Source organism: Rattus norvegicus, chromosome 4 (assembly GCF_021556685.1).
Source record: "Rattus norvegicus strain SHRSP/BbbUtx chromosome 4, alternate assembly SHRSP_T2T, whole genome shotgun sequence".
NCBI classification, from domain to species: domain Eukaryota; kingdom Metazoa; phylum Chordata; class Mammalia; order Rodentia; family Muridae; genus Rattus; species Rattus norvegicus.
In genome coordinates, this window is record NC_141537.1 from 86,947,522 (window position 1) to 86,969,609 (window position 22,088).

Genomic DNA, 22,088 nt, shown 5'->3' on the forward strand with positions numbered 1-22,088 from the left:
GTATTTGCTTCTTTTTGTTCTAGAGCTTTTAGGTGTGCTGTCAAGCTGCTGACATATGCTCTTTCCTGTTTCTTTCTGCAGGCACTCAGCGCTATGTGTTTTCCTCTTAGCACAGCTTTCATTGTGTCCCATAAGTTTGGGTATGTTGTACCTTCATTTGCATTAAATTCTAAAAAGTCTTTAATTTCTTTCTTTATTTCTTCATTGACCAGGTTATCATTGAGTAGAGCATTGTTCAATTTCCACGTATATGTGGGCATTCTTCCTTGATTGTTATTGAAGACCAGTTTTAGGCCGTGGTGGTCCGATAGCACGCATGGGATTATTTCTAGTTTTCTGTACCTGTTGAGGCCCGTATTTTGACCAATTATATGGTCAATTTTGGAGAAAGTACCATGAGGAGCTGAGAAGAAGGTATATCCTTTTGCTTTAGGATAGAATGTTCTGTAAATATCCGTTAAGTCCATTTGGCTCATGACTTCTCTTAGTCTGTCTACATCTCTGTTTAATTTCTGTTTCCATGATCTGTCCATTGATGAGAGTGGGGTGTTGAAATCTCCCACTATTATTGTGTGAGGTGCAATGTGTGTTTTGAGCTTTAGTAAGGTTTCTTTTACATATGTAGGTGCCCTTGTATTTGGGGCATAGATATTTAGGATTGAGAGTTCATCTTGGTGGATTTTTCCTTTCATGAATATGAAGTGTCCTTCCTTATCTTTTTTGATGACTTTTAGTTGAAAATTGATTTTATTTGATATTAGAATGGCTACTCCAGCTTGCTTCTTCTGACCATTTGCTTGGAAAATTGTTTTCCAGCCTTTCACTCTGAGGTAATGTCTGTCTTTGTCTCTGAGGTGTGTTTCCTGTAGGCAGCAGAATGCAGGGTCCTCGTTGCCTTTCCAGTTTGTTAATCTATGTCTCTTTATTGGGGAGTTGAGGCCATTGATGTTGAGAGATATTAAGGAATAGTGATTATTGCTTCCTGTCGTATTATATTTGGATGTGAGGTTATGTTTGTGTGCTTTTCTTCTCTTTGTTTTGTTGCCAAGACGATTAGTTTCTTGCTTCTTCTAGGGTATAGCTTGCCTCCTTATGTTGGGCTTTACCCTTTATTATCCTTTGTAGTGCTGGATTTGTAGAAAGATATTGTGTAAATTTGGTTTTGTCATGGAATATCTTGGTTTCTCCATCTATGTTAATTGAGAGTTTTGCAGGATACAGTAACCTGGGCTGGCATTTGTGTTCTCTTATGGTCTGTATGACATCAGTCCAGGATCTTCTGGCCTTCATAGTTTCTGGCGAGAAGTCTGGTGTGATTCTGATAGGTCTGCCTTTATATGTTACTTGACCTTTTTCCCTTACTGCTTTTAATATTCTTTCTTTATTTTGTGCATTTGGTGTTTTGACTATTATGTGACGGGAGGTGTTTCTTTTCTGGTCCAATCTATTTGGAGTTCTGTAGGCTTCTTGTATGCCTATGGGTATCTCTTTTTTTAGGTTAGGGAAGTTTTCTTCTATGATTTTGTTGAAGATATTTACTGGTCCTTTGAGCTGGGAGTCTTCACTCTCTTCTATACCTATTATCCTTAGGTTTGATCTTCTCATTGAGTCCTGGATTTCCTGTATGTTTTGGACCAGTACCTTTTTCTGCTTTACATTATCTTTGACAGTTGAGTCAATGATTTCTATGGAATCTTCTGCTCCTGAGATTCTCTCTTCCATCTCTTGTATTCTGTTGGTGAAGCTTGTATCTACAGCTCCTTGTCTCTTCTTTTGGTTTTCTATATCCAGGGTTGTTTCCACGTGTTCTTTCTTGATTGCTTCTATTTCCATTTTTAATTCCTTCAACTGTTTGATTGTGTTTTCCTGGAATTCTTTCAGGGATTTTTGTGTCTCCTCTCTATGGGCTTCTACTTGTTTATTTATGTTTTCCTGGAATTCTTTCAGGGATTTTTGTGTCTCCTCACTATGGGCTTCTACTTGTTTATTTATGTTTTCCTGGAATTCTTTCAGGCATTTTTGTGATTTCTCTCTGTAGGCTTCTACTTGTTCTCTAAGGGAGTTCTTCACATCTTTCTTGAAGTCCTCCAGCATCATGATCAAATATTATTTTGAAACTAGATCTTGCTTTTCTGGTGTGTTTGGACATTCCATGTTTGTTTTGGTGGGAGAATTGGGCTCCGATGATGCCATGTAGTCTTGGTTTCTGTTGCTTGGGTTCCTGCGCTGGCCTCTCGCCATCAGATTATCTCTAGTGTTACTTTGTTCTGCTATTTCTGACAGTGGCTAGACTGTCCCTATAAGCCTGTGTGTCAGGAGTGCTGTAGTCCTGTTTTCCTGTTTTCTTTCAGCCAGTTATGGGGACAGTGTGTTCTGCTTTCGTGCGTGTAGTTTTTCCTCTCTACAGGTCTTCAGCTGTTCCTGTGGGCCTGTGTCTTGAGTTCACCAGGCAGGTCACTTGCAGCATACAATTAGTCTTACCTGTGGTCCCGAGGCTCAAGTTCTTTCGCGGGGTGCTGCCCACGGGCTCTCTGCGGCGGCAGCAACCAGGAAGACCTGTGCCGCCACTTCCGGGAGCTTCAGTGCACCAGGGTTCCAGATGGCCTTTGGTGTTTTCCTCTGGCGTCTGAGATGTATGTACAGAGAGCAGTCTCTTCTGGTTTCCCAGGCTTGTCTGCCTCTCTGAAGGTTTAGCTCTCCCTCCCACAGGATTTGGGTGCACAGAACTGTTTATCCGGTCTGTTTCCTTCAGGTTCTGGCGGTGTCTCAGGCAGGGGTCCTGCCGCTCCTGGGCCCTCCCCCACGGGATCCCAGAGGCCTTATACAGTTTCCTCTTGGGCCAGGGATGTGGGCAGGGGTGGGCAGTGTTGGTGGTCTCTTCCGCTCTGCAGCCTCAGGAGTGCCCACCTGACCAGGCGGTGAGGTCTCTTTCCCACGGGGTCTGGGAGCAGAGAGCTGCTGTGGGTCGGAGCACACAAGGTTCTAACAACGTTATTTAAATCATAATTTCACTCCAGTGGCTTTCTCTTCTACCCACACTCACAGATTTCATTTCCATTTTAAGACACTGACTTTCTAGTTGTTCACTCTAATTAATATTACATAAAAATATCTTGATTTCCGAGTGGATTTTTTTAGTTCTATACCATGGTGGATTTAGTAGCTGAAGCTTAATAGTACTGTCAAACTAATTCCCAGCTACTGGAAAATGTTTGACCTAAAATAGAACTGAGATGAGACCGTATCATGAGCAGTGAAACACTGCAGTGGATGGATAAATAAGGAACCTTTCATCAGTGGCAATTCACAAATGTGCCTTTAGAAATGTGGAAGAAATTGGTTTCAAGTCCAGTCTTTGTTGTTTTGATTTATTAGTTTTCTCTTCCTACAGTACCTTCCTCGAATTGCTGTAAGAAGTAACTCTAAAGAATCAAGGCCCTATATACCCAAAAGATGCCCCAACATATAAAAAAGACACGTGCTCCACTATGTTCATAGCAGCCTTATTTATAATAGCCAGAAGCTGAAAAGAACCCAGATGCCCTTCAACAGAGGAATGGATACAGAAAATGTGGTACATCTACACAATGGAATATTACTAAGCTATCAAAAACAATGACTTTATGAAATTCGTAGGCAAATGGTTGGAACTGGAAAATATCATCCTGAGTGAGGTAACCCAATCACAGAAAGACACATGGTATGCACTCATTGATAAGTGGCTATTAGCCCAAATGCTTGAATTACCCTAGATGCCTAGAACAAATGAAACTCAAGACGGATGATCAAAATGTGAATGCTTCACTCCTTCTTTAAAAGGGGAACAAGAATACCCTTGGCAGGGAAGAGAGAGGCAAAGATTAAAACAAACACAGAAGGAACACCCATTCAGAGCCTGCCCCACATGTGGCCCATACATATACAGCCATCCAATTAGGCAAGATGGATGAAGCAAAGAAGTGCAGGCCGACAGGAGCCGGATGTAGATCAATCCTGAGAGACACAGCCAGAATACAGCAAATACAGAGGCGAATGCCAGCAGCAAACCACTGAACTGAGAATAGGACCCCTGTTGAAGGAATCAGAGAAAGAACTGGAAGAGCTCGAAGGGGCTCGAGACCCCTTATGAACAACAATGCCAAGCAACCAGAGCTTCCAGGGACTAAGCCACTACCTAAAGACTATACATGGACTGACCCTGGACTCTGACCTCATAGGTAGCAATGAATAGCCTAGTAAGAGCACCAGTGGAAGGGGAAGCCCTGGGTCCTGCTAAGACTGAACCCCCAGTGAACTAGATTGTTGGGGGGAGGATGGGGAGGGGAACACCCATAAAGAAGGGGAGGGAGAGGGATTAGGGGGATGTTTGCCCGGAAACCGGGAAAGGGAATAACACTCGAAATGTAAATAAGAAATACTCAAGTTAATAAAAAAAAACCTAAAAAAGAAAATATATATATATGCATATATATATATATATATATATATAACCAGAAAATCTATACAATAATAATAAAAAAAGAATCAAGGTCCTGACTTTATGAAATTCATAGGCAAATGGAGGGAACTGGAAAATGTCATCCTGAGTGAGGTAACCCAATTACAGAAAAACACACGTGCTATGCACTCACTGATAAGTGGCTATTAGCCCAAATGTGTTGAATTGCCCTAGATGCACAGAACACCTGAAACTCAAGACGGACGACCAAAATGCGAATGCTTCACTCCTTCTTTAAAAGGGGAACAAGAATACCCTTGGCAGGGAATAGCGAGGCAAAGTTTAGAACAGAGGCAGAAGGAACATCCATTCAGAGCCTGCCCCACATGTGGCCCATACATATACAGCCACCAAACTAGATAAGATGGATGAAGCAAAGAAGTGCAGACTGACATGAACCGGATGTAGATCTCTCCTGAGACACACATCCAGAATACAGCAAATACAGAGGCGAATGCCAGTAGCAATCCACTGAACTGAGATCGGGACCCCCGTTGAAGGAATAAGAGAAAGGACTGGAAGAGCTTGAAGGGGCTCGAGACCCCTTATGAACAACAATGCCAAGCAACCAGAGCTTCCAGGGACTAAGTCACTACCCAAAGACTATACATGGACTGGCCCTGGGCTCCAACCTCATAGGTAGCAATGAATAGCCTAGTAAGAGCACCAGTGGAAGGGGAAGCCCTTGGTCCTGCCAAGACTGAACCCCCAGTGAACGTGATTGTTGGGGGGGTGGTAATGTGGGGGAGGATGGGGAGGAGAAGCCCATATGGAGGGGGAGGGGTTAGGGGGATGTTGGCCTGGAGACCGGGAAGGGGAATAACAATCGAAATGTAAATAAGAAATACTCAAGTTAATAAAGATAAAAAAATATTTAAACTAAAAAAAAAAAAAAAGAATCATGGTCCTTGTTTTCAGCTTCTGGGTGAAGCCACTCAGATGACTTGTTATGCTAGCCTCCTGTCTGCAAGGATAGCAGAATATTATTAATATTAATAGTGTCAGGGGGTAGGCTCTCTCATGGCATGGGACTCAAGTTATATCAGTCATTGGTTGGCCATTACCTCTTTATCCTTGAACCTCTTATAGGCAGGGGAAATTGTGAGGTGAAGGTTTTGTGGCTGGGTTGATCCCCATCCCTTCATTGGAAGTCTTGCCTGGTAACAGGAGGTGACCAGTCCATGCTCCATATCCCCCATTGCTAGGAGTCTTACCTAGGGTCCCCCTCACAGATTCCTGGAAGTTTCCATTGTCCTAGGTTTCTAGCTTGTCCAAGTGATGCCCTCCAACTGATTCCAGTTCTCTTACCTGCTATCCTCCCATACTTGATCCCTTTTGGTCCCTTTTCCCCTAACTCTCCCTCCCCAGATGTCTATTTTATTTCCCCTCCTCAGTGAGATTCAAGCATCCTCTCTTGGACTCTCCCTACTTGTTACTTAGTTTCTTTGGGTCTGTGGATTCTAGCATGGTATTTTATGGCTAATATCCACATATATACATATATATATACATATATATATACATATATATACATATATATATATACATATATATATATTAACTGTCTTCAGATACACCAGAAGAGGGCATCCGATCTCATTACAGATGGTTGTGAGCCACCATGTAGTTACTGGGATTTGAACTCAGGACCTTTGGAAGAGCAATCAGTGCTCTTAACCACTGAGCCATCTCTCCAGCCCTAATATCCACTTTTAAGTGAGTACATACCATGTTTGTTTTTCTGGATCTGGGTTACCTCACTCAGGATAATCTTATCTAGTTCCATCTGTTTGCCTGCAAGTTTCATGATGTCATTGTTTTCAATGTAATATTCCATTGTATAAATAAATGTACCATATTTTCTTTATCCATTCTTCAGTTGAAGGACATCTAGGTTGTTTTCATCTTCTGGCTATTACAAATAAAGCTGCCATGAACGGGCTGGGGATTTAGCTCAGTGGTAGAGCGCTTACCTAGGAAGCGCAAGGCCCTGGGTTCGGTCCCCAGCTCCGAAAAAAAAAAGAACCAAAAAAAAAGCTGCCATGAACATAGCTGTGAATGTGTCCTTGTAGTGTGGTGGAGCATCTTTTAGTTATGTGCCCAGGAATGGTATAGCTGGGTCTTGAGGTAGAACTATTACCAGTTTTCTGAGACACTGCCAAACTGGCTTCACCCAGCATCTCACAAAAACAGATGCAGAGACCCACAGCCAAGCAGAGGTGGAGCTCAGGGAACCTTGTGGAAGAGGAGGAGCAAGGACTGAAAGAACCAGAGAGGTCAAGGACAGACACCATAAGAAAACATATAGAATCAACTAACATGAGCACAGAGACTGAATCACCAGCCAGAGAGAGTGCATATGCCTATACATATGTAACAGGCATACAGCTTGGACCTCATGTGGTACCTCTAACAGCAGGAGCAAGGGCTGTCTGATTTTGTTGCCTGACTTTGCATCCCTTTCTCCTAACTGGATGCCCTTGTCTGACCTCAAGAACAAAAAGATGCTCCCAATCCTACTATGACTGGATATGGTGGGTTGATATCCATGAGAGGTTTCCCCTTCTCAGAGGAGAAGGAGAGAGGCCTGGGTGGAGGGGAAAAGGAAGGGTGGTAAAGCTCTGGTTGGGATATAAAGTAAATAAATGATTAAATAAAAAAATTAAAGTTCTTTCTGGCAACATTGAAAATTTCTCCATAGAAGTCCCCTTTCAAGGGTGTATGATATGGATTTCCATGGACTTTTTCACATTTATGTAGTATGGGTTTTACCATATCATGGACATCTTTAAACCCCAAAATGGGCCAGCCATAATAAATGCCAGTGGACACATTAGCTGAAAGATTGTGCATTGCTTGTTAAGGAAAACTGTCTGAGGGAGACCCCGGTGCTTGGAGCTAAATCAAAGCCACTTAGTACTTGGCTGCTACAGAACCGCAGCTCCTCCGGACACTGACAGCAGAGAAGTGGGCTTCTGCGGCTGCGCACCTGCCGCACCCAGTAAGTGAAGCACCGGGGCCAGCAAGGGACCAACAGAAGCTGGGCGGTGAATGTGGGATACCTCTAGTGAGGAGTGCCTGCTCACAGACCTTACACAAGCTGCTAGAACTCAGTCAAGTTAGGAGGTATCAGGTCTTTTAACTATACTTTCTCTCCCAGAGGGAAGGAGGAATCTTTGATCTGTAAAACTCTTTTCAGAAGTGAGAAATCATTTGTTTACATACGGGATATGGCTCCGGTGGGAGGAGGTGTGGGAGCAGGGTAACCTGACCTCCTAAGCCTTTCCAGTGTGGTGTGAAAGTGGATAGAGTGGGGAAAGCAAGAGAAGCAGGTGTTGGGGAGATCAACCAGAGCTCAGTGTTTGAAAATGCCATAAGGACGGCTGTTATTTTGTTGTATGAGTCACTGTAACTAAAATAAGGCATGTTTTAATAAAAAGAGGCTCTTCAACAGTAAAAAGCCTTCACTCCCTGAGAGCTTGCTATATATCTAAACAATTATGGATTTATATATATATATATATATATATGTGGTCTTTATTAATCTTCGTAAGCTTGAATGGTAGTTATTTTCCCCTAATTTACAAGTTAGAAATCAAAGCCAACAAGGTTAAGTGTGTAACCTGTCCAAAGTCAAACAACTGGCAAAGGTTAAGATTACAGCCCTGGGTGAGTCTAGGCCTATAGTTCATGTTTGTATTACACCACATTCAGGCAGAAGCAGGGTGATTCAAAGTTCAGGACCAGCTTGAGATAAAAAGTGAGTTCAAGACCAACCTGAATGACTTAGTGATATCTCGTCCTTAATTTAAAACTGGAAAATATTTCAGTGGTAGAGCACCTCCCTAGCAGGCATGAGGCATAGTCCAGGTAAAACATTATTCTTCATGAATAAAAATTTGTTTCCTTTTTAGAAAACTTACATTGGTATTTTGACTACATGTATGTCTGTGTGAGGGTATCAGATCCCCTTGGAACAGGAGTTACAGACAGTGGACAGTTGTAAGTTGCCATGTTGGTGCTGGGAATTCAATTTAGGTCCTCTGGAAGAACAGCCAGTGCTCTTAACCGCTGAGCCATCTCTCTAGTACCCAAAATTGATTTCCTTTTTATAGTATATGCATGGCATGATGGTATTAATACCACAACTCAGGAGGCAGAACAGGAGTTCAAGGCCAGCTTGGTCTACAATAGTCAGTTCCAGGCCAGCCAGGCCTACATAGTGAACTCTGTCCAGAAAAAAAAAGAGGGTAAAACAATAGCGTGAGTTAAAGCTCTCCCAGGCTTATCTTGTGATCCAGCAATAAACACTGCAGAGTAAGTAACCAGAAACCCAGTTCCCCTGGGGCTTCTGGGAGTGAAAAGTCACAGGCTCCAGGCTCCAGCAACTATCAGGCTAGTCCCACAGTGTCCTCTGGTGGTCAGTTGATAACAAACATACTTTTGTTTTGTTTTGTTTTGTTTTGGTTTGGTTTGGTTTGGTTTGGTTTGGTTTGTTTTTTGAGATGAGCTCACTCCAGACTTGCCTGGAACTAATTATATAAAATTCATAGTTTTGTCTCAACCTCCGTAGACCTGGGATTTGAAGTAGGAAGCCCCATCACTGTGCTTGGCTTCACGAATTTTTCTTAAAGTTGAAAATGAAACCTTGATAACCAGATTGTCATTGTCACCCTCGGATAAGTAGATTGAATCTGCTTTCATCCATCTTGTTCCAGCAAATGTATCCTGACTTCACAGTCCTTAAGACTGGGTCCACAGGACATGCACTGGGCAGCAGACTACCCTAAAATCACTACTTGGAGATGTCAGGTGCTGTCTTTCTAAAGTGGGATCCACACAGCACAAGACGTGACCTCCTGATTTTTAGTAAACCCCAGTGGTACAATCTTGATAATTGTACCTCCTTGCACTGAAGGAGATACAACCTTGCTGGCTATCAACCATGCCAGCAAACTATGCAAAAGCTGGTGCTGTTAAAAAGCGGCTTAAATTCTGAATTCTAACCTAAACAGGGAACAAGATTCATCTCCCTTGAAACTAGGACTTTGTGTGACATCCATACTAGATGCTACTTTCCCAGAAGTGAACAGCTGTACAAAATTGGAAAAGCCTTTAAAGTCGCTATGACACGTCTAGGTAAGCAGTGAGTGGTGCTGGTAAGGGATCTTGAAGGACTTCCTAGAGGATGGAATTCTACAGTCAGTCATGAACTGAACAAGACCATTCCCCCAGAAGCTTAATATACATTAAGCCAAAATCCAAACCAGGGAGCAAGAACCAGGAACTTCTGTTAGTGGTTCAATAGATCCTAGAATCCTGTTATAAAGCTTGAGTTCATTTCTAAATGGTGAGTTACTAAAGGATTTAAACCCAAAGTTATATGACTGTAATCCATATGCTAGAGCAATCATCCCTGTTGTTGGGGGCTGTGAAAGACATATATAAGGTAAGTGGACACCAGGAGCCAGAGAAGGCCATCGTACCAGTGCAGCAGAGATGAGGGCTATTGGAGTCTTATAGGGGCACGCAGGCTTGGTGGCTTCAATCAATGTACTGTGGTTAACTTCTTTGTATGAAGTTCAGAATCTCTGAGATTTACCCAAGCTCAGATTCTTGTGTAGAAGCAGAAGCCATAAAACAACAAAGAATGCATACTCCCTCCAACAACTCAATCCCAAAAGGAGAGAGGAGTAAGCATGCCTACACTTCTTCTGCTTTCCACATTTAATCAAATCAGTCCATGAGAGCAGACAGCATCCAGGTGTGGTGACTAATCTCCCTGCACACAAAAGAAAACACCAGAACTGGCAAAGCAGCATTCCTCCCTTTCTTCTCTGTGTTTTTGTGCTTTTGACTTGCTGGTAAAATTCCAAGTCTAAAAATTCATTCAATTTCCCATGCCGGGTTATGCCTAGCTAGCTCCTGATTTAAACTGGTATGTATAAGGATTTAGAACCATTAATAATGATAATATCGCCAACCTCAATAAGCCTCTCATTATCAAGTTTATAAGGAAAATTTAAAAGTTGAATATTGTAAAGCAAAATCCGATGTCAAGAGGTACTTGTTGACAGGAGCTAGATACGGGTTTCTCCTGAGAGGCTCTGCAAGAGCCCTATTAATACAGATGAGGATGGTTGCAGCTAACCATTGGACTAAACAAGAGGGCCCCAATGGAGGAGTCCAAACATGTTAAATTTAACAAAATAAAAAATCTAACTGAAATTGCCTTTCTCGGTGAGTTAAGAATCCAATATTCTGCCTGGTATGGTGGCATATCTTTCACCTCAGCACTCTAGAGGCAAAGGCAGGCAGATCTCTTTGAGTTCAAGGCCAACCTTGTCTACATAGAAAGTTCCAGGGCCAAATAATGAGTCCTTGTCCATCCCGATCCCATAAGTTTAAAAAATAAAATAAAATAAAAAGAATCCAACATAAAACAATATTCCCTAAATTCTTACTGTTCTAACTTAACCAAAAATACTTTCATTTCTCTCTCTCCCTCTCCCTCTCCCTCTCCTTCTCCCTCCCCCTCTCCATTTGTTTATTTAACTAGTTATTATATACAGGGTCTGAGTGTGCAGGACAGAGGACAACTTACAGAAGTTGGTTCTTTTCTTCTTACCACGTGGGTGGGTGGGTCCCAAGGATCAGATTCAGGTCAGGCTTACCAGTCAGTGCCTCTACCCACTGAGCCATCTCACCAAGAGACTTCAGAAAGTTACTTCAGTCACAGGCTGAGTGGCACTCATGAAAATGGTTCTTTACTCTAAGTTATAGATCTCACATCTTCCTCAGTTTTAAAATTGAGATATAATCTGGCTTCAAAATCACCTGAGTTCAGTAAGTTTCCATATATTGGCCAAATTTTGCAGACAGCCACCACTAATTCCAGGTTTGCACCACCCAAAAACAAGCACTGTACCCTTTAACAGTCACTTTCCTTTTCTCTACCCAGCCCTGGTAACCAACAATATCTTCTGTCGATTTGCCTGCTCTGGAAACTGCACATAGATGAGATCAATTTCTCAGTTGAGTTGTTGCTTGATCGTACTTCATCCTTTTTACAGCTGGTGATGGTATGAATGGGAGTTGTTCACACTTGGCAGGGGCAGTCATAATTGATGCTGCTATGGACAGTCATGTAGCTGGACTGCTAGCTAGTTCTGTTGAAGGCATAGCCCAGCAGTGGGACTGCTATGGCAGGTACACGCTACTTAACTCTGTGGATCTGTCAAACTGTTTCCCACAGTGGCTATGTCTTTACTCCAGCAAGAGAGTCCACTAGAGTCCAATTTCTGCCATTTCTCAACATTTTTTGCTTCTCTGCTTTCTGACTACCAAGGTCTAGCTATCATATTAAAGGTCAGAAATCAAAGCCCCCTTTGGGTCACCTAATTAACATGCCCAGTAAAAATTAAACACCTCTTCTGAACACAGGGTTCCCCTTGTGCCTTTATAAACTGACATTTTCCTATATGCCACATCTGTCTCCCTCCGACAAATACCACTTACCCTCTCCTTTGCCCCTTTCCTCCCTTCTTTGTTCCCTTCCCCTCTCCCATTCATCCTCCTGTCTTCCTCCGTCTTTGCCCCTTATCCCTGCCCTCTGTCCCTCTGGGGCAAATAAATCTCCTTCGGGCTGAGATTAAGCCATTACTTTTCCTTTCAAATACTTTCTCCCACCCTGTGGTTCATCTTTTCACTTCTTGAGGTGAAAGTTGTTTGGAACGTAGCCCTGCCGGGCCTTGTCCTTACTCAATACGTGTACCAGGATGGCCTCAGACTTGCGGCAACCTTCCTGCTTCAGTACAGGTGCTGAGATTAGAGATACATGCCATTACTTAGGAATTTTTCTTCATTTTAAAGACATCCTATTCACTTTTTGTTACTCATGCCTTACTTTTCATTTTTTAAAATTATTTTTGTTTACATGTATGAGTGTGTGTCAACCATGTGTTTGTGGGTTAGTGGAGGCCAGAAGAGAGCGTCTGATACCTCTAAGTTGGAGTTACAGGCAGTTTTGAGTCACCTGATGTGGGTGCTGGGAACCAAAGTAGGGTCTTCTGAAAGAGAACAAGTGCTCTTAACTGCTGAGCCATCTTTCCAGGCCCATGATTCGCTTTTTAATGGGGCCAAAGACACAAAATATTATCACCAGCCCCAACATTCAATTTAGAAAACAACTCATCCTAGATCTCAGTTCATGATTCTATCGAGTAAAAAATGTCCTGGAGCCTGAAACCTAACACTGTCAGTCACAGAACAGACTCTGAATATGAGGGGTGCAAATATAGGTCTGACCAGTGTAAATTCTGAAGATGAACTGAGAACTGGAATCTGTCAGGACCTTACTTCAGATGTGCCAGGCTGGAAGCAGGCTTTCTTTCTGCTACATCTATATCTGCAGCAGTGGCCTTTGTCCAAGTTCACTCTAATCCATTTCTGTGTGCTCCTGCTTTTTTCTTTAAGACTTGGTCACACTCCTGCTTCTGTTGCATAGCTACTTCCTCTGAATTAAAGCATTCCTTCATGGAGGAAGCGCCTGAGAATCCAAAGGCTCAGAAAATTCCTGAAACTTACAAGACTCATAGAGCCCCGCAAGGTTAGAAAGCAGTAAATAGTCCCTGGGTGACCAGTTCCAGTGGGCATTGCCTAGAAGGTGGGCAGGGAACTCCAGTCCAGCTTTAATGTGTCATCATCTTGCCAGGGGCTACCAACCTACCTCAGTGAAAGATCATGTATGACTAGCACCCAGTTCAACATCCTTCCAGATTAAACCCACCCATTTGCCCAACTAGACCCTCTACCACAGCATTTTCTCCCACAATTTTTAGTTATCTAACACCAGTGCTCCTGGTCCTTGACTAGGTATTAGGTGACTTGGGAGAGCCCAATAAATAACACCTACTTATTCTGATGGTTCAGTCAAAGAGTGATTATTTACTCAGGATATTTGGCAGTATCTGGACAGTTAGAAGTAGATAGAGAATAAAGGGGGTGGTCTACTCGTATTTCATGGATAGAGATCCTGACAGTGAGTGCCAAGGTTGAAAAATTCAGAATAGTAACTATTCTAAACAAATTGAGAGTGAATGTGTAAACAGAAGGGAATTATAGCATTATTACTGTTACAGAATAGATTGGGAGATGAGAATGCAGCTCAGTGAGGAATGCTTTCCTGGCATATACAGGACTCTGGATTTGATTCAGCTCTGAGAACAAACAAACCAGGAGAGCTAGTTTGACTGGAAGCAAGTGTACTCATCCATGCAGCCACATGGGCAACTAGGACTCCTCCTATAAAACTTATAGCACACTTAAGTTAAGAATATATGCTCCCCTGAGAAGTACTAGGTCCGAGAAAAGAAAAGGGAGTTGGCAACGACCACCATGTTTCCCTGGTATTGAAAAATAAGAGGTGGGGAAAGCCAGCATCATTCAGCTTATTCCAGAAGGAAAAGAGCGAGCAAGCACCAAACCATAGTTTTCCTGAAATTAGGCAGTGTAGTAATATTTATACCATGTAAGTCAATCGATATTACAAGTAACTAACTTTGTTCTGAAAATTAAGAGTTTTTAAAGACAGAAACACTAAAATATTTAATATGCTATATTAAGTATTTTTCCTTTCCTGTCATATCACACATACACACACACACACACACACACACACACACACAGAGCAATGAAGTTTCTGATCAGTTTGGACCAGATGAAAATGCAGCCTAGGTAAACATAAAAGTACATTTTATCAAAAATGCCACTAGGCTGGGGATATTATTTGTAAAATATGTGACAAAAATAATTTGATTATTCATCATCCTAATTACAAGTTCGAGGCCAGCCTGGAAGGTATGGCAAGACTCTGTCTCCAAAAAGGACTGGGATGAGAAGGCCTCAAATAACTCATAAAATACAAGTAAGTTCAAAGTATGTTTTTAAAGGTTTTTAAATCAGGTTTTGATTAGCACATGGAAGAAAAAAATATAGCATAGTTGAATGTTGATAAGGGTGTAAGGAGACTGAAAGAACTGGCAAAAGTAGCGTGGAATAAACTTTATTAGCAATACAACAAATATGTGCTCTATGAATTTATTCTAGGAAAAAAATTATAAAGATTTAGTTAAAATTGCTATAGCCTAGAAGGATAGGCAAAATAATTTACTGCTGAAATATTTGACACAGAAAAATACTCAACATTCAACCTTCTTTAAAATTATACTTAGCATAGAGTCTAAAATTTAGGATAAGCAAGTTTTTGTTAAAATGTACACATCAAAAAGTATTGACAGGAATGAATGAGACGGCTCTGCAGGCAAAGGCACTTGCTACCCAGCCTGACAGCCTAAGTTCAACATTCAGGACCCATATGATAGAAGGGAAAGGAAGACTCCCACAAGTTGTCCTCTGCCCGCCATGCATGCTCCACGGCACTCACACTCACATGGCACATTCATACCCAGAGTAAGGAAATGTTTATTGTTGTCGCTGTTGGTTTAAATATAGGACAAGATAGAGCTGGAGAGATGGCTCAGCAATTAAAAACACTTGATGGACTTGCACATGACCCCAGTTCATTTCCAGCATCCATATAAGGTTCACAACCCCTTGTAATTCCAGTTCCAGGGGATCCAATATCTTCTGGCCTCCAAGGGTACAAAGCAGGTAAGTGGTATACAAAGATACAGGTAGGCTCTCGTATACATTAAAAAAAATAAAATTAGTGCTTTTTCAAGCTAGGAAAATAAAAGATGTGATTACTACCTTTTGCTTACCTGCACTTGTACAATACAGCACACATGGTTTGTGTTTTTTATAGGAATTAATAAAAACTGAATTCCATATGAAAAGCATCATTAGAGAATATCAGAATTTGAACTGAATTTTCTTTTTTCTTTTTTTTTTTTTTTTGGTTCTTTTTTTCGGAGCTGGGGACCGAACCCAGGCCCTTGCGCTTCCTAGGCAAGCGCTCTACCACAGAGCTAAATCCCCAACCCCTGAACTGAATTTTCTTAAGGGATCATTAAGGTTTTTTAAATGATATATATCCAAACTCATTTTGTTTTGGAGTGATACTGTTTAAGTATTAAGTTCAGGAGCTAGAGAGATGGCACGATGGTTAAGAGCGCTAGTTCCTCAGAGAGAACCAGGTTTAGTTCCCAGACTCACACTGCATGTGACAACCCACAGTAAGTCTAGTACCAGGGACCAAACAACCTCCTGTCCTCTGCAGACCTGCACAGGCAGCAGACCTACATGCAGAGAAGACACTCATACACATAAAAACGAACAAAGTCTCTATGAAAAAACAAGAGGTAAGTTCACTTTCAGCAAAGAGGCCAGGAAGAACAGCTATTGGAGGACATCACTTCAGGAGGATCTCCTCTGCTCTACCCTACCCTCAAGCCACTGAGTAAACTTACCCTTCCCCAATCAAAGTAATAAAAACAAACAGAAATCAATATGAAACCAAGTATCGAAATAACTATACTTGTTCCACTAGCTATTTCAACATAATAAATCAAATCACAGTTAACCAAAACCATCTTTATTTTTTTAGTCTTTAAAAAAACAAGACAAAACAAAACTCTTCTTTTCCCAAAATAACCATGATTAGCTTAGAAAAATGGATGTATATCTTCAAAGTGTTTCCCTTTAACGGAAACTTCATTTTATAGAATCTAAACATTAAAGGTTTGAAAAACACAAAGCCAGAATCCAGCATAAGTCAAGGAAATCCACTCATACTTCAGGCCCTTCTCCTCCAGGAACCAGCTGCATTGGAGAAAAAGAGTTTATTAATAACATTATCACATCACCTAAGAAACCCTGAGTGTTCCTCATGGACCAAAGCTAGCTTTGTCTCTCCCCCATCCTTCAAATCCTATCTTCTCCAAGTCCTCTGTATGTAATTCCTACATCACTGACTGACGTTTACGTTACTGATGATTCCTTACGAGCTAAAAGTCTACAAAGACTAATAAGCAAACTAACGTCAAGCTTAGACCAATGCTCTTTCCACAGCTGCCTTGGGGCACAGGTCACCAAGGCTCCCTTCCCATCTCAGCCGTGTACCTAGGCCATGAACACTGTCAACTATCAGTTTAAGTCAGTTCCATAATTCCTGCACCACAAAAGTAAAATAATTTCAAAAGAAAAGTTTTAATATCTTACCATTGTTATATTATTTCCATTTAGTAGAATTTGATCTAATTTTGTAATTCTTCTTCCTTCTGGTGTAATTTCACTAAATAAACAGATTAAAATGGAGTCAGGATAAACAAGTAATCAAATGCAGTATTTTGTAAACACTTTCCCTCCCTAAAAGTTATTACTGGGGCAAGGAGAATAGCTTGCTGGAAGAGTACACACACACACACACACACACACACACACACACACACACACACACACGGCCTGGGTTCCATCCCTAGTACCAAAGCTGCTATTCTTACATATGAATGAATGTGAACTTATACAATTACAGTAAGTTTCACAAATATAAACTGTCCACTAGATAATATTCATGTAAATATAATTCACCATAAAGCTTGCTCGCAATTCTTACAAATTCAGGAATATTAAGATAATAATTCTCTAACTGGACCTCACAAATACCAGTAAATAATGTTTAAATGTTAAGGTATTTTCCAACAAGTAATTTTTTTTTAATCAATCATACTAAAGCTACTATGGAGGTTTAAAGGAGAATGGCCTCCACTTCGTCCTCAGTAGACTGGGAATGATTAGGAGGTGTGGCCTTTTTGGAGGAGGTGTGTCAATGGGAGTGGGCTTTGAGATTTCAAAAGCCTAAACTACACCCAGTAACTGCTAACTCATATTCGAACTCTCTCTCCCTCTCTCTGTCTCCTGGTTGTTGTCTCAACATATAAGCTCCTAGCTACTGCTCCAGATGCACACCTTGCTGCCTGCTGTCACAATCCCCACCAGGAGGGTCAAGGACTCTAATCATCTGAAGCTACAAGCAAGCCTTCAGTTAAAGCCTTCTTCTATAAGATGACTTTGTTATACTGTCTCTTCACAGGAATAGAAAAGTAATCAGAGATTACTCGATAAGAGATGTCCTCCCCTCCTCCCCAATCCTTTAACTACTCACAACTCTGTGACATCTTCCAACACCATATCTGAAATTCGACGTTAAGAAAATAAACAAGGTTGACTTTATTCTGGTGTATGTTTTTGTTTGGTTTCAAATATGTTCAACATTATGGTAGTGCAAATTCAAAGGTTTGTTGTTGGCAAAAACCCTATCATCAAACACGCCTCTTAAAATGCTACCAAGTTCCTGGAAAACAAAATTATTAATGTAATAACCACAAAGACTTAATACATCTTTAAAACACTACATCATTACCACTTATAAAAAGGATACTGACAAAGTCATCAAATCCTAGAAGTGTACCCACGATTTCTTTATCACTCTTCATCACAATGTGAATTCTTGATCCTATACACTTGTCCACAAGCTCTGTGGAAGGAAAGAGGTAGTTTTACCCACTTATTAAATCAACAAACATTTGAATGCCTACTTTATTATTTTCTTATCATTATGGATAGGCAAAAACATTCAACATTTATTTTGCTTTTATTTTTATTAATCATTCCATTCGTTTACATCTCAAATGATACCCCCCTCCTGATTACCCCTCCACAGCCCTCCTCTGACATCCGCTCTCTCCCACCTCCTCTTTGCCTCTACGAGAGTGCTCCCACACTCCTGCCCCCCCCACTCCAGCCTCTCCCTATGCTGGGACATCAAACCTCCACAGGATCAAGGGCCTCCCCTCCCACTAATGTCAGACAAAGCCATCCTCTGCTACATATGTATCTGAAGCCATGAATCAATACTCAATAATTTTACATCTTATACAAATCTCTGTTCAATCATTAGCACAAATGTCTGCTTTAGCTTTCACTTAACTCTTTATTTGCAATTAATAGGACTGTGATTTTTATTTAGATTAATTGATTAATATAGGAACACACCATGAGATGGAAACCATGACTGTTTCTCTTCATCAGTGTTTGTACCGATAAACAATATCTAACATTGCAAAAACTTTCAATCACAGCCACTTTCACTACATTCACCAGACCCAAAGCATTACAGGGGAGAAGCATTATTAGAGACACCAGCTTTCCTGTCACTTCTTCTCTGAGCTCCAGGACCAACCTGAGCGTCTCGGCATCTTGGAATTGTTCAGCACGATGTGTGCTAGTGTGCTATCTGAAAGCAATGGCTGTAATTTAAGTTCGTTATTCAACAGCTCTCTGGCACTGCGCGGGAACTGCTTGTTGAATTAAGGAATAACGGAGCTAGTTTCCAGATTTCTATTTTAAGATTCATTGTATACCGTGGATGCAATGCCTAATACAGAGTCTGCCTAATCTGGAGACCGAAAAGGCCACGCAGAGAACTGGGACTGGTACCCATGACATCTTATTGGCGAGCTCAAAAAGAAGGCCGAGCATGTCCTTCACTAAGTGAGACCTTCGCCGACTACCGACAGGCAAAACGGTCTGTCTTCCCAGCGACGCCAAGGGCGGTAAGCCGGGCTCGGAAGGGCGGCGGCCCAGCCTCGGCCCCCAACGTGGAACTGTAGCAACCCGCCCGCTCCCCAAGCAAGACTTTTACCTAGTGGCAGGAGTTGAGACGGGTTCGTGGTCGCGTTAGCCGCCATGGCCACGCCGGAAGTGGCATAAGGACACCGGCGCAGACTTTAAAATAGCGCGCTTCCGCCCTTTTCCCACAGCTGGGTCAGACGAGACTAATCGGAGGCCGATCTTGCGATTGTAGAGCTCTGTAGAGAGGTTCAGACCTCTATCCCTGCCACCAACCCGACTATAGTCCCCTGAAGTTTTACTAAACTTCAGAGAGAGTTTGCCTCCAGAAGACCACAGCAAATGAGATCTCCGAGTTGGCAACTTTCCTTTTTCTTTTTCTTTTTTTTTTTTCGGAGCTGGGAACCGAACCCAGGGCCTTGCGCTTCCTAGGCAAGCGGAAGGTTGCATCTCAAGCCGGCATTTTTCTTCAGAGCAAAATAATCAATTTATATTTCCCATCATAGTTCAGCGTGTTCCTTAACAACTACTCATTTTCTTAAGGAATCTGTTACTTTTAAGGACAGAGGACTGAAAATCCATAAGCAGCATTATTTTTCATTATCCTTTTAAAAAAGGTTTTAATACTTATTTAATTTCTTCGTATCGTTTCTAGGAGTCTAGTTTATTACAGGCTTTAAAGTCATCAGTTTTTGACTTACAGGCAACAGAAAGATGTCATTCTGTATGTTTTCACCATCATGTTTGGAAACCTTGCTATCACACTTCTGTGTTGGAAAAGATTGAAAAGGCCCCTTTTAATGTGGAATGACCAGTAAACCCAGAGACAGAAGGAGGCATCAGTTGTCATCATGGCCACCTTAGACCCTGACATTAAAGAAAAAATTAAAACTAACAAGGGCTAGCTAGTAGCTTCGCTATAGAGTACTTTCCTAACATTGATGAGGCCCTGAGTTTGAGCCCTAGTGTTTTTGTTTGTTTGGCTGTTTGTTTTGTTGTTTTTAAAGCAGATAAATTCTTTGCCTTTGTCCATCTCATGTGATGGACTTAAAATCAAACAATCTAATATGAGAGATCATTATGAACAGCATTCATTTTACAGTGTTTGGTAAGCACGATCCTTTCCTTCGTTGAACAAACATATCCATCAAATACTGTCTGACTACCAGCTTGCTGGGTATGTAAAACAATGTCCAGAAAAATCTTCAACCAAGTGAGTGGGAAGAAGGACAAATAATACATTCCATGTACACAGAACTATAGAATTTAATATAGAAAGCAATGCCTCCAAGGAACTTAGAAAACTCAACCCCATTCTCAATTCCAAGCCAGTGGTGACTTTTCTTCCACTCCCAAAGGATAAATCTTTTGTATCTACTAGGTGCTGAAGCAATTGCAAACACACTTTACAGCCGTCCTTTGATGCAAGAATCAGGATTAAGTTTCTTGTGCTTAAAAAAAAAAAGTTAAACACTGTCCCCTGGCCACACATAAGAGCTTGAAGAACTGAGGAGTTGCTGGGAGTCTAATCCCGCACAGTGATTAAGGATGGAAAAGCAGAGAAGAGACAAAAGTAGCATCCTGAGAAAAGGAAATATTGTGTGTCGTGGGTATATGTCACTTAAAAGCCTTTCTTGTTGATCTTGTCTTTGAACCATAACCATTTATTTCTTCTACATTTAACATAAAACACTTGCCTTTCGAAATGTGGGGTTTTTTTTTCTGAATAACCCCAGTCTTCAGTGGTTTTTTCCTATTTAACTTCATGCTATTCCTCAATGTTCTGGTAAAGATGTCCATTTTTCAAGACCCTGATCAGAAATGATCACCTCTCCTGACTTGTGTAGTCTTTTTGGAGTCTGATGCTGGCTGGCAGCACTGTCAATAGCTGTCAAAGTTATTTGGATGTACATTTTAATATAATTATTCAACAAAGCACCTACCCTTAAAAAAAAACTGAGTTCCTCAAGACTAAGAACATTGGAACATAGTATAGTGACTAAATCCATTGGTTCTGAATTTAGTGGCTTTTTTTCAAATCCAAACTTCGCAGTTTTTAAAAGCTTTTAAAAATGTTTTTAACATTACATTTAATTGTGTGCACCACATGAGTGCACACATATGTGTGTAACAGCAGAAAATTGGAAGGAATGTGTTCTTTCCTTCTATTATGTGAGTTCTGGGACTCAGACTCTGGTCAACAAGCTTGGCAGAAAGCATCTTTACCTATTGAGCCATTTCACTAGCCCCAGCACAGTTTCTACAAACTACTTTTTCTTATGAGTACATTATTTACGCTTTTTAAATCTCAGCTTACCTGTTTGAAGCACTGGTGGTAATACCAAATACAATATTAGTTTTAATTATTAATTATGTATATGGATGTTTTGTTTGCATGTATATGTGTCTTTGTGACCTTCCTATTACTGTGACCAAGACAACATATCAACATTAATTAGGAACTTGCTTCAAGCTATAGAGCTTTAGTTCATTATCATTCTTGAAGTGGTGGGGTGTGTGGCAGCCTCCATGGCACTGAAACAGTAGTGGAGATCTACGTCCTGATCCACAAGTCAAGAGAAAGAGATTGGACCTGGCAGGGCTTTTGATAACCTTAAAGCTCACCTCCCCTCCCCGCCCCCCAAGTGACATACTTCCTCTAAGGCCAATCCTACTGCAATAAGGCCACACCTACTAATCCTTCTAATCTTTTCTAACAGTTCCAACCCTTAGTAATTAAACATTCAAACATATGAGCCTATGGAGTTCATTCTTACTCAAACCAGCCTATTGTCCGTGCACTACATATGTGCCTGGTGTCCATGGAGGTCAGGGAGGGTATCAGATCCCCTGGAACTTAAATTATAGTTATGAATCCCATGGAGATGCTGGGAATCAAACCCAGGTCTTCTAGAAGAGGAACCAATGCTCTCAACCTTGGAACTATCTCTCTCATTATTTTAATGATTAAATGAAATAACCTATGAAAATTGGTTAGGGC

At 41.3% G+C, this 22,088-nt stretch overlaps 1 protein-coding gene across 1 annotated transcript; it reads right to left on the minus strand.

The window, feature by feature from the left end:
• Positions 1-16,034: 16,034 nt before the first annotated feature.
• Lsm5 (LSM5 homolog, U6 small nuclear RNA and mRNA degradation associated) lies at positions 16,035-19,257 on the minus strand. Its single transcript, NM_001107289.1, has 5 exons — positions 19,161-19,257; positions 17,898-17,993; positions 17,622-17,649; positions 16,679-16,751; positions 16,035-16,279 (listed from the first exon to the last, which is right to left on the minus strand). Exons 1-5 carry the CDS (start codon positions 19,204-19,206, stop codon positions 16,247-16,249), a joined length of 276 nt encoding a protein of 91 aa, NP_001100759.1. The 5' UTR covers positions 19,207-19,257; the 3' UTR covers positions 16,035-16,246.
• Between the last annotated feature and the right edge of the window lie 2,831 nt (positions 19,258-22,088).

Excerpts from the sequence above, each read along its gene's own strand:
- Lsm5 (NM_001107289.1), bottom strand. The coding sequence starts at position 19,206 with ATGGCGGCTAACGCGACCACGAACCCGTCTCAACTCCTGCCACTAG. Across the intron at positions 17,650-17,897 it reads AGGATTTGATGACTTTGTCA|ATATGGTGTTGGAAGATGTC; the intron begins GTATCCTTTTTA and ends GTCGAATTTCAG. Across the intron at positions 16,752-17,621 it reads TTGGAAGATGTCACAGAGTT|TGAAATTACACCAGAAGGAA; the intron begins GTGAGTAGTTAA and ends CTGTTTATTTAG.